This window comes from Haemorhous mexicanus, chromosome 5 (assembly GCF_027477595.1).
Source record: "Haemorhous mexicanus isolate bHaeMex1 chromosome 5, bHaeMex1.pri, whole genome shotgun sequence".
NCBI lineage: Eukaryota > Metazoa > Chordata > Aves > Passeriformes > Fringillidae > Haemorhous > Haemorhous mexicanus.
The window spans coordinates 22,467,073-22,479,469 of record NC_082345.1 but is presented as its reverse complement, the minus strand read 5'-3'; the positions used below and the strand labels follow the sequence as shown (position 1 = coordinate 22,479,469).

At 39.7% G+C, this 12,397-nt stretch overlaps 1 protein-coding gene across 3 annotated transcripts in view; it reads left to right on the top strand.

The window, feature by feature from the left end:
* Positions 1 to 12,397, top strand: part of APPL2 (adaptor protein, phosphotyrosine interacting with PH domain and leucine zipper 2) — a 34,142-nt gene that overhangs the window by 939 nt on the left and 20,806 nt on the right. For all 3 annotated transcript variants that reach the window (XM_059846230.1, XM_059846231.1, XM_059846229.1), the window contains exon 2: positions 3,954 to 4,052. In XM_059846230.1, the coding sequence (XP_059702213.1) occupies positions 3,954 to 4,052 (99 nt within the window). The remainder of the gene's footprint in view (positions 1 to 3,953; positions 4,053 to 12,397) is intronic.

Genomic DNA, 12,397 nt, shown 5'->3' with positions numbered 1-12,397 from the left:
AGTGCAGCGTCCAGTGCCCCGCCGCCGGGAGCCGCGATGTGCCGCAGCTGCACAGGGGGGCCCCGGCACTGTGGAAGCCCCACAGTGAAGAACATGCCATGTCTTGATGTGTTCAGGGGCTGGTTGAGTGGAAGAGAGAAGTAACAGGAAGGGGAAAGAATGGAAATTTCACTGAGGGATGCGGAAGGTGCGTTTGGGGACAAAGCATGGTGCGGAGCGAGATACAAAAGTAGTTGGTGAAGCAGGGAAAAAACAAATGAGGGCAGGGTGGATCAGAATGGGTGCAGCTCCCAGGTAACCCTGTGTTGTAATCCTAACGCGTGTGCTGATGGATCAGGAGGAGGAATGAATAGGTAAGCTGTAGAGCAGATTGCTGCAAGGTGTTATAGAGTCTGTCATGAGACATTTTGAAGGTAAGATTGGAAATGCACTTGTCAGGAGTTAATGAGCTATGGGTCTTATCTTAATTGCCTCATTTTATCCTGGTTTTTTGTAATTTCATGAAATCTCATTCTAGTAAGAAGGATTTCCATCATCTGTTTGATGTGGCATATTTGTAATCATCGTTAGGAATTTTAAACTCTGGGCTGGAAGAAGTGTTGAGTAACGTGATGTTGCACCAAAGTCAGCCCTGCTTGGAGCAGAGGTTTGGACCAGGTGACCTGCAGAGTTCCTTACCAGCCTGAGCTTTTCCATGTTCCACAGTTTACCAGAATGTACCAGATTCATTATGGGTAGTTAGTAACATTTTTAGTCTCAAACTACCCACTGCCTTCTAAGGCTGAAGAAATTGACGCATAGGAGAAGTGAACTAATTTACCCATTCAGTCAACACTTCCCACAATGATTAAAAATGTGACACTGACCGAAAGCAGCTGAACAATGCACTGAACTGAATTTGGAGGTCATCGTCTTTCCTGTGTCCTGAAATGAAGGCTGTCAATGTCTCCTTTGCAATCACTGGAACACCAGGCAATGCATAAGCCTGAGTATTGCCAGGATGTTTTACCCTGATTTGGTCATTGGTTTTTCTTCAAGCTCTACAGCTTTCAAAGGGAGTGATGTTGTTTAATTTTTATAATGGCCCAGTGTTGCTAAAATATATTATTTTTATGCAAGGAAGCAGGAGTGAGTTTTTTCAGTCTTTTATATTTTTATTACTTTTTTCACTGAGGAGAAGTTTAGATTCACAAAATCAAGGCAAATGTTAGTCTCTGTTCCACAGAAATAAGCAGCATAGCATCTTATAGGATCAGTTACTTCTGCAAGAAAGAGCCTGATTCTCTCCTGCTCTGTGCAGTCACAGGAGTGCAAAGGGATGGTGAAATGAGGATATAACCTCACTTAGTGTAATCTGTGGGAAGAAAGTGATTTACTTGCAAAACCAAGGAGAATTAGCCAAAGTTATTTCTTCATCAGGTTTCTGGAGCTTGATTTGTCTCTCCCCATCAGTACAGTATTTTTGTCTTGATTTGTCTCCAGACACTGGCTGAAAGAGGCCATAAGAAGTGTCTTAATTTTGACGTGTTTGGCTACAACATATAGAAAAATTTATGTCAGCAGTCATGCTAAAATCAAGGGAAGTACTTACATGAAACTAGAAGATTTTTTCCTATCCTTCCAGAAGTTGAGCCAATGTTGTGTATAATGGGGCCTCCTAAATGTTAGCTTAATATTTGGAATACTGGTTTATTTCAGCAGAATTAGCTGCTATTCCAAAATTTGTCAAAACAACAAGGAAGAAAATACATACATGCTGGTATTTTGTTACAGTGATTTCATAACGTATTCTTAAATGTTAAAGATTCCAATAATAACTTCCAAACTGTCTGAATAGTTTATTGTTTTTATTATTTTTGAACAATGTGCTAATAACAGAGGCCAGGACTTTCAGAAGTTGGTTCCCAGAGCTGTTCTACCTCAAACCGTATTTAGACAAATGAAAAATCTGAGTCTGCAAAAATTCAGTAAAATTTACAAATGGAGCTGACATTGCTGTATTTGGGAACCTTTTCCAGCAGGCAGAAGTGTGTGATTTGTAGCCTACTTCAGGCAATTTCTATATAACCTTTGAATTTTGGCTTGAGATTTGGCTTGATAAACATTGTGTCAAGTTTTATAATTTTTGCTTTTCCCAGATTTATTTTTTAACCATCTTTGTAGCCTGTACTTTTCATGTGCCATTGTAACAAACCAGGTGCCATTGTAACACAAATTGAGCGCTGCATAGATAATAAATAGTTTGTTGACATTATTTTGCTTTACATTGAAGATAAAACATTTGAAACCAGATATTTTTGAAAATCAATATGGTTGCAGTTACTGAAATAATATGTTAATGTGGAAAACTCAAAATCATGCCACCGTTCTTACAGGAAAGTTTTGTTGTACAAAGGTCCTTTAAACATTTGGGTACCTGATATCAATTTCATTGACTTGGACTTCTTTCCATTCTATGGTTTTTATGTTCATTTTATTTGAGAAAAATACTTTGTAATGCATATTCTCTTGCATGCTAGGATCTCAAACTAGCTTCCCAAACTGCCAGCTTCTCTCAGGTAGGAGATGTTGTAGCAGCTCAGCACATTAGCCAAGTGAATTGTTGAGAACTTTTAAAGCTACTCAGAGGAATAAGGTTCTGAAAAGAACCCAAAGACTGACTCCCAGGTCATGTATTTTTAACCACTGAACAGCACTAGTTTCTGGCTTGGATACTTCTCAGCAGAGATGAAATGAGAGTTAATCATAGACCAGGATTATTGAAGGATGCTGGTGTTGAGTTCCAGGATGAAGAAAGTCTGGGCAGAGAGTTTTGCAGAGAAGAAAAAATGCCTTGGAAAATGCATGTGCCTTCTGTTAAAATAGTGGAGTATCTTAAAACTTTGAAAATAAATTTCCCAAATTCAAACCTGGATACTTCAGGTGCATTAGAGATTCCTGTAAGAGGGGGATAAATAAAGGCCTTGCTCTTTTACAGGACTGATATGTCTATGAAGGTGCTGAAGTTTGTGTATGCCCCTCATGTAAGCAGATGAAGCTCATTAATGTCATAGGGGTTAGCTGTACAGATGGAGAGACATTACCGGTTAGCCTCAAATAGATTGGATTTATCAAAGCTAAGACTAAGTATGGATCATGAGTTTGTTAAAGCGACAATCTTTCCTCTTTAATTATTGTAAAAATCTAGCAAATTCTGGAACCCAGCATTATTCTGAAATATCTTTTTTATCCCATCTCGGGAGCTGTGTCAGCAACATAATTCTTTATTCCTGACAATTCCGCCTGAACAAACCAAGGGAATTTGTATATTTTAAGATAACGTAAGATCTTCCTTCCCCTTCCTGCTTGCTGGCTAGGATGAGTTAGCAGAGTGAAGAAAGTACAGGGTATCTCTGAGTGGGTGTATCCTTGTGTGCCTCTTGGACATGAACACTCAGTTGTTTAGTTCAGTGACATCAGCTTGCTTTGGCCAGGGCCCCTTAAGAGCTGCTCAAGACAGTGGGGAGTGAATAACAGAATGTAAATTATCTCAGTGGAAAGGGGTGCTTTCAATGCAGTCTGACACTGGAGAAGTAAAGTGAGCAAGCAGTGGTGTTTGACCCCCAGTCCTTAACATGGTGTGAATTACTGTCCTCAGCAGGAATATATTCAGGATTTTTTACATTCTTAATTATGTTGGAAGGACTGTCTATTAGTAGGAGCAAGAGCCTGGGAGTTGGGATGAGGCTGTAGCATTTTATTAGTTTTCATCCTTGTGCCTCACTTTACCATCCATAATAAAAGAATCTATTTCCACATGTTTAGAGATTCTGAATAAACAGAATCATGCAAGTCAAGGGCATATTATTTCTGATTGCTTTTTACTTTTTACTACCATCTCTTTGTAGTTGTTTGATTCTTTTTAATATTTCCACTTAGGACTGAAAACTTTGTTTTTTTCTCTTTTGTTGAAGACTCGTTCTTTGCTCAGTGTCTTTGAAGAAGATGCAGGAACCCTTACAGAATACACAAACCAGTTGCTTCAGGCAATGCAACGAGTCTATGGTGCCCAGGTAATTTTTCATTTGTATTTCTTTTGTTCAACCTGAAGTAGAAGATAAATTGCTATTATGATACTGTTATTTACATTAGAGTTGCTAAGTACATGTTCCTTCTGTGGTTTAAGAGGAGTTGTGGGTGTTTTTCGTCTGATAGCTCAACCTCTTCCTGCCTTGATGCTCAGAAAAGTAGTATTCATTAAAAAAAAAAAGTTGTTTACTTTGTCTGCAAACAATTAATCAGAGTAAAACTGTGCTATGTCCTTACCTTATGGTATATTGGGAGGCCAGCCTTGACAAAATTGCTTGCCAAAATGCAGACATGATTCCCAGGTCTGCACACTGACTTTAGGCACCTAACTTTAATGCTGTGACTCACCTCATGGAGAGAACTGCCCATGTCCATTGATTACAGAGCAGATGTGCACTTTGGGTCATACAAAAGTCAAGTGCTTTGAGTAGTTGTGAAAAAAACAAGCAGGAGCAGAAAAAATAACATTTTCTAGAGTGTTTACATGACCTAGATGACTAAATCCCTTTGAAAGTAAAACCTGTAAGAGAAATTATATCCACTGCTTTGGAAAATGTAAATCTGAGTGATTTTCAGGGAAGCTGATTCCCATGTGCATGAAATTAGGTGTTTCAAAATTCCATATCTGGGTCTTTACACGGTGTCTCATGGAAGTTTTGCAAGTATTTATGTAGGTTAAATTCCTGAGTTCACTAGAAACAACTTTTCTATTCTTAAACCAGTAAATCAGAACCCACAGAGAGATTAAGAGCTCAGGGGTATTTTGAATTTCCCTGAAGAGTGCCTGATCCCTGCATTATTAGTAATCAGCTCAGCTGTAAGCCTTTCTATAAGCAAGTGTATGTCCATTTGGTGGGATTACTCTTTGGATGACTGATAGTTTGACATGGAAGAACCATTTGCCCAGGATCTGGCTGCCTACACCTGGAAGATCCAGCTTTGGAGAGCTTCAAAGTCTTCACATTTTGGATGTTGTGCAAATGCAGAGTAGTCAGAGGTTTGCAGCACAGCTTAGGTACATAGGAAATTATGCAGGGCATGGCCAAGGGCTCGAGAGGTGTTGTGAAATCAGCACTGAAAGTCAGGGATAGGCGTTTTGGTAGAGTCACTATGCCTTAAGAGAAACAAAGAGTGTGGGCACATTGTGTGATAGGAATCTGACAGCAAAGACTGGGTATGATTGAAATGGATGAAGAAGGGAATCGGGAGATAAATGTGATTTTTAGTGCCCAGCTTGAAGGCTGCATGTCCCTTTCCACTGCTGATGACATTTTAGGATGGCATTTTAGGAAGTGGTTGCTCTATGTGATTCAAGAAAAAAAAAAGGCACTACTTCTGCTTTTCTTTGCCTCTTCCTTTTCATCTTGGTTTTTAGCCTTCTCCATTTCTGTTTCACCCCAATTACATTTCCTTTTCCTTCTCATAGTCTTAGTACATTTACCCATCACTATTTTGCGGTACTACTGAGTCTACTTCATTTTTCCAGCACTTTTTGGCCACTTCTTTCCCAAGCACTACTTTAGTTTGATGTAAGTATTCAGTTGCTTGTGAATATTTGATATAAAATTTGATTCTTTAAAATAGGTCTTTGGAGTTTGATGCAATTTTGAGATGTAGAAATAGAAGGATAATGCTGAATTGCCTACTAAACATAAAGTTAGTTATGGACAGTTAAGAAAAATGTATGTGGTATTTCTTGGCTGCCTAATCACAACTTGAGAGAAAAAGCACTTTTGTTGATATGTTATCTGGGCCTCAATAGCAGCATATTAGGAGGTGTTACCAACCCTATAAAAGCTGAGAGTATTGAGAAGCCATTTTCTGAATTTGCCTCTTTATTTTCAGGACTTAAATTTTGACTCTGCAAAGTCAAATTTTCTCTTTGCAAAGTCATTGTCATCTCCTGCTCTGATTTCCGTTTCTGTTAGATAGGAATTACAGTTACTGACTTACTTTAAAGCAATGGCCGTAAAATGACTGGGATCACAGTCAAGGCAGTCAGACAAAGCATCGGTGGGTTGTACTAGTCTCCAGTACTGAAAATTCAGGGTTTATGCCCCCTCAAAACACTTATGACAGTTTAAAAAAATGTTAATTTTGTTTTCTTTCATAGTTTTTTCTGAACTTTAACATTTCCCAGATGTCTTAAGCATGTTTTCATTAATTTTTGGGGCTAGCTTACTAGAAATGTGGTGTTTCTTGTGATGAAAACTCAGATTTTTATGTAATTCAAATCACTGTAGCTTGTGATCAAATAACAATAGTTAATGGTTTTGAAGAGATTCAGTGCAGAGTCTCAGGGGAGTAGCAATTAGTACCAACTGCATGCTGTTAATTAACTGTGTGGATATATGCATATAGCTGTCTATAGCTGTGTCAAAACACTGCTCTATGTGGAGAGCCACACTGAATTTGTAAAGTGACAGCACAAACTGCTTTAAGGACTTGGATCCATTAGAAAGGAGTGTAAAAAAGAAATACTTGCCCATATTTAAATTAAAAAAAAACCATTTAGGAAATAGGAATCCTTTTAAACATCTTTTCAGACTAACATGTATTTGAGCAGGACTTTAAAAAGTGTGTAAGGAGGGATGTGCAGCATCCTGTGCAGCAGTAGCTCTTCTGCCTGGGCTGCAGCTGGGTGATGCATGGGTAGCAGATTGCCTTGGCTGCAAGGCCCTCAGTGCTTTACAAGCCTCTGGTTTCCCTGCAGGATGAGGACAGTGCTCTCACCTCCCTGGGCACCCATACTCTGGGGTCGGCTGTCTGTCTCTGCCCCCAGACACGCTCAGGATGGTTCTTGCACGCTGGGCTTCAAAGGATGAAACTGGACGCTAGGTTTTTTCGGTCTTCAGTATTGTTTATTATCTCTTATCTAAAAAGTCCTTTTCCCTGCCTGAAGGATCTGACCAGCACGGCAGCCAAAGGCACTCTGCCCACCCCTAAGGCGGCCGCATCTTTTATAACAAAAACTACGTATATCATATTTACATTTTTGTCCCCAATACCTATCATCTTCGTCACTAAGTACACCCTCATCCCAGACCAATCCACAAGTGCCAACACCACTGCAGAAGATGGAAGACAGGAAGAAGAAGGAAAAGCCTGGTGGCACACCCTGATTCCTCCGTCTTGTCTCTACAACCCCCCTGTACCGAAACCCCAACATTTGTGATTCACCCTATAATAATATCTTCCCTTCACCATTTACACTCGAGTGATTCTCGCAGGTTCCATTTCCTCATACATCGGTGGCACATCTCTAGATGGATCAAAATCAAGCCACCAAGTGCTTTTGGCAACATTCCAGGACTCCTGAGCCCCCCAAGGGTTCTCTCGGTAGCTCTGGACATCAGGAGTGATGTGCTGAGCTCCCACACCATACTACATGGGATCCGGTGGTAACTCTTTAGTGCAAAAGAGGCTGTGGTGCTACAAGGTAGATGCAGTGTGTGATGTCCTGATTAAGGAGAAGTCACAGGATCCAAAATTGGCACTAGAGGAGTGAGGTTTCCCTGATGCCCTGATTAAGGAGAAGTCACAGAACCCTAAAGTAGCGCTGGAGGAGTGAGGCTTAGTTGATCTGGCAAACCAATGTGATTAAATACAGTGAAGCCTTTTTATATTCATCAAATAAACCACACCCATGTGAGTACATACTTCCTGCTGTAGATCTCCCAGCTGTGCTGTAGTACCCTGGAATAGTTACCACAGTAGTGGTCTTATACAGGAGATCTTCCTTACAGGGTTTATTCTTGTAGTGCTTACTTCTTGTGTGCAAGCCCTGGTGTTGCATCTGACATTACTTCTGATTTCTGTGAATGTTGTGTTTGTCAGTCTGGATGTTTTATTACCTAAGCAATATTATAATGCAGCAGCAAGCAAGGACTGTTAGAAAATTTAATTTGTTTAATTTACTATGCTGAGGTTCTTGCAATAGTGTATGAACAAAGTGTGCCCAGTTTACCTTCCTGACCACCGTCATAGTAAATTGTTTTCAGAGCTTTGCTATCATTTCCAGTTCTCCATCATACTCTAGAAATGGCTGAGCCAGGAATCTTCACTTGAAGCAAAATGCCTTTAGGAAACTTTGGAGACTCTTGTGTCTCTGCTGACTGTTAGAAGAGATAAACAGTTGAGCAGGTGAAAGGAGAGTAAGATGCCGTATTTTGTCATTGTAAAGGTATTTAATCTCATGAGTTCTGACAAACCTGTCTAGATACAGGGGCAGTGATGTCAGAAGAGGAGTAGAAAGAAACATGTTTTCTTTATCAATAAATCTGGAGAGGGAACCGCGTGGGAATTGTGAAGCATGATCTTGTTCAGCATCTCTATCTCTGTGATTTCAGAGGCACACGGGCAAAGCAGCAGCAACTGCTGTGGCTCACTGCCTTTTTACATCCAGACTCTTAAAGAAACTTTTGACAGTTATGGAATAGTCTTGGTTTATAGGTACCACATTACATGGGTATCAGGACAGCTTGAATCTGTCAAGCTATTTTTTAAGTAGTGCTTTATAAGTGTTACTTTCTCTGCAAATTCATGATTCCTCATGTCTGCATTTTTCAACAGTGCTGCTTGTTTGATTTTCCTGTGTTTTGCCTTCAGGAGGATGTAACTCAGTAGTTGGGTGTCAGGCTCTTTAGGCTATGCATGGACTTTCATACTGATTATGTTGCATAGCTAACCCCAAGTGATGAGAGTTCTTGCTAATTTAGCAAGTAAGCACTGATACAGCTTTTCTTTTAATTGTTTCCTTTCATTTCTTAGGGAACAATTGTGTTGGCTTTTGAAATTATAAGACCTTTTTTTTCCTAAAATGTTTTGAGGGAATAAAAATTGTTAGCATTTTATAAACTTCTAATTTAACATAGAGAAGCTTCAACAGTGTTAGAATTGGAAAAACATTTGCAATAAACTACTGTTGTCATCACTGACTTCTGTGAAATACTGTGTGTATAATTATTCCATACTTGTAAATTTGCATCATACCTCTTAACTTCCTGAGGCTTATTCACCATATATTGCTGACAGAGATAAGCAGAAGATTACTGCGTGAGAACTAATGTATTTACAAAGGCATGGGAGTTGGGTTTAGTGCTGCCTCTAAAGTCAGAATTGTCATCTTGCCTGGAAGCAGGTTAACATTGTGCTAAGGAGAATCTGAGGATCTGAGGCAGCTTGAATGTATAGATACCCTGCTGATAGTAATTGTTTTGACAGAAGAGGTTCTTTCTGTACTGAGCTAACCATCCTGTAGCTGCTTTTGGTGTTTTTCAGCAGAGCTTTGACTGGTGGCTTCTATTCCTTGGATCTATTGGATGATCCTTTGCTGAACTGTTCCCATTTGTTAGGACGGGATGCAGTGCTGTGAATCAGCACCAGGGCAAGCCGGATGTTAGCCTGATCTTGTTAAGTGCCGTGCAGCATGAGCACCCTGGTGAGGCTTAGGTTCTGCAGCCCTGGGTTCATGTTTCCAAGCCATTTAATATGCAATCCTAAGCCTGTAGGACTGTGCCATTGCTAGATTGCTGGATAATTCTGTTTTGTATGAAGATAAGCATATGTAAAGGGAGCTGCATAAAGCTGTTGTATCAAGACCCAGTTCTTTCTATGCTGTGCCTGATTTTGAAGGTAAATGTGTTACCTGGTTCTGAAAGGGTGGACAGGCTGGAACTACCTTCTGGGTCTTCCACTTCAACCACATACCACGGTCTTTTTTCTCTTTGATGAAGCATTAAGTTTTCCCAGATGTAAGCCAAAATTTATTATGTGTCATCCTGGGCATACAGAGTGCATGGATAAATACCTTTATCAGTGTCTTGCTCCTTTATATGAAGCAGCCTTTGGCAGTTCTGTGTTACAGTTACTTGTGGTTTTAAAAATGCCAACTGTAGCTGGAGTAGGAAAGTTGCTTTGCAGGAAGCTTCATTACACTGGGATTGGAACTGGGTGTGCTGGAATAGTTCTGTGTCTCTAGAAGTTAATTTATAGCTCAACTTAATCCTTTACATGCCCTCAAATCTGTGGTCTGTTAGACAGCTGTCTACAGAAATGGATTTCAGCAGATTAGTCCTCAGAGTTTATTTTGGAAAAATACAGAGATCCTAAAAATGGATGGACTGTCTCACTGGGAAATTGTAAATGGCATGGATATTTTATTACAGAGGTTAGAGAAAAATCAGTCTCTTCGGATTATATGAACAGTTTAGTGAATACAAGTGATAATGAAGAAGATGGAATCAACCACATGTCTTTACTCTGGGCACTAGCTTAGAAAGTAAGACGGACTTTTTTTTTTCCACTGACTTATTTGAAGGCTGGGTCAGGTGTTGAAGTAACTTGAAAATTAAAGAATATTTTTTAAACTAGCTGTTTTTCGTTTCTGGTAGATTAATGCTTGAATCAAGACTTGCTTCCATTACCTTATCTATTTGAACTGGACTTACAGACTTATTCCTAGGCTATCATGCAAGCTAGGGTTAGAGAAAAGGGGGGAAAAATGTCAGCACATCTGTAATCACTACTGATTTAGTTATACTTATTTACATATGTTTTCTTCTTCCTTCTGCTACACTTTTTTTACATTAATGCTGCAGACATGTCTTAAGCAAAACCATCTTGTGCAAATGAATTTATTTGCAAGGCCCAGTACTGGTTAAGTTTTCGTTCATTTAGAAGGCTTCAATTTCTGTTCAGGATTTTTTTTGAGTTTTGTGTGATATATCATCTCATTGATAGCTGTCCTACTCCATAAATGAGGGATGAATTCTGAAATGTCAAGATAATATGGAAGAGATGTGGAATCATGAATGTATTGTAGTTTTTCTTTTGCAGTGGTGTATTGCATTGCAGTCACTTCAGGACAAAGGAAATCAGTGTTGCTGTATCCATGGGAAAATGCCTTGGAAATAGATTAAAACCTGTTAAAATAATTTGCTTGGATTTAGTGGATCTGTCAACTGAAGCAATGCAAATAACTTCTAAGTCTTGGAACTGAATGGATCAGGATAGGGGGAGGGGAAAAGGCTGATTAGGAAGAAATGGGAGGAGGATTAAACCAAACTTTCCTAGATTAGTGTGCATAGCAATGCAGTATTACCATTAGGTCAGCAGAGCATTTTGCTTACTTCCTGTTCCTTATGCAGTGGAGTGTGTTTCAGCTTGCTAGCTTAATTTGATTTGTTCACAGTTTTTGGACATGTGCCTGTTTTGTTTTGATTTTTTTTGGGGGGTGGTTTTCCCCCAAATGATACAATGAATGATTTTGAACCTCTAATGGGAACTAAGTCTGGCAGGTGTTAGGAGAGAGGATGAAGAACCCAGGATTAATTTTTCCACATGGGTAGGGATTGAGTAGCAAGTTTGTGGTGTTCTGACACAAAGAACTGAGCCAATAAATGAAAAATTTGACCAGTTGGTAGCGGTGAGTTGTGAGTAATACATGGAACTGTTGTCCTCAAATCAGCCTAAAATCCCAAAGTAAGTTTTTTGTCAGGCACACCTCTCAATTTGTTCTGTATCTGGAGTAGTAGGCTACGAATGTCTGCTTGGAGTCTGTAAATAACTGTTGTCACCCTGTTGCGTACTTGATAAAGTGTTGTTCATTTACACCCCTTTGAGATCCTCAGGGTTTCTGTGTACTGCCATTATCCTGTCACATACTGGAGACCACTCCTGGGGAGTGGTGATCCCTGGAAGATGCTTATTCCACATACCTCCTTACACTGCCCATCTTCAAACTGCCCCGCACAGATGAGTAGTGATGCCCTTTGAATATTAAGTGAGGAAATTGAGGATTGAGTCTAAAAACCAAGCTGGTAGAAGCTTTCTGGATGGTGAACACAAAAGAACAGGGTGTCTTTGGCCAGGGTTTTTTGGGGTTGGGGATTTTGTTTGTTTGTTTGTTTGTTGGTATCAGGTCATTATTCTGAAGCTTCTTTAAGTGTTAGCAGATGTAGGCCAGAAGCATGTCTTTTCCAGATTCAGAGCAGATAGCGAAACTGCGGACTTTGCAGGAATAAGTAAATTGAAACAAATGGTGAAAAGAGGTGTGTTTCTGATACTTGGTTTATTTCAAAAGATTTCTCTCACCCTGATCCAGATGTACAACTTATAGGTGGCATCACAGTTGCTGTGTGAGGACTTAGAGCTGGGTAGGAACTGCAAGAAGACTGTCTTTGAGATTGTGTTTATGAAAAAGATGCCATGTGTGCAAACTTCTGCTTTTTTTTGTAATCTGAATTTCCTTCCACATGCACACAAACAAACCCTTTTAATGTCTTCTGTATACTTGCGGGGAGTCCTCTCCTCCCTGTCATAAATTCAT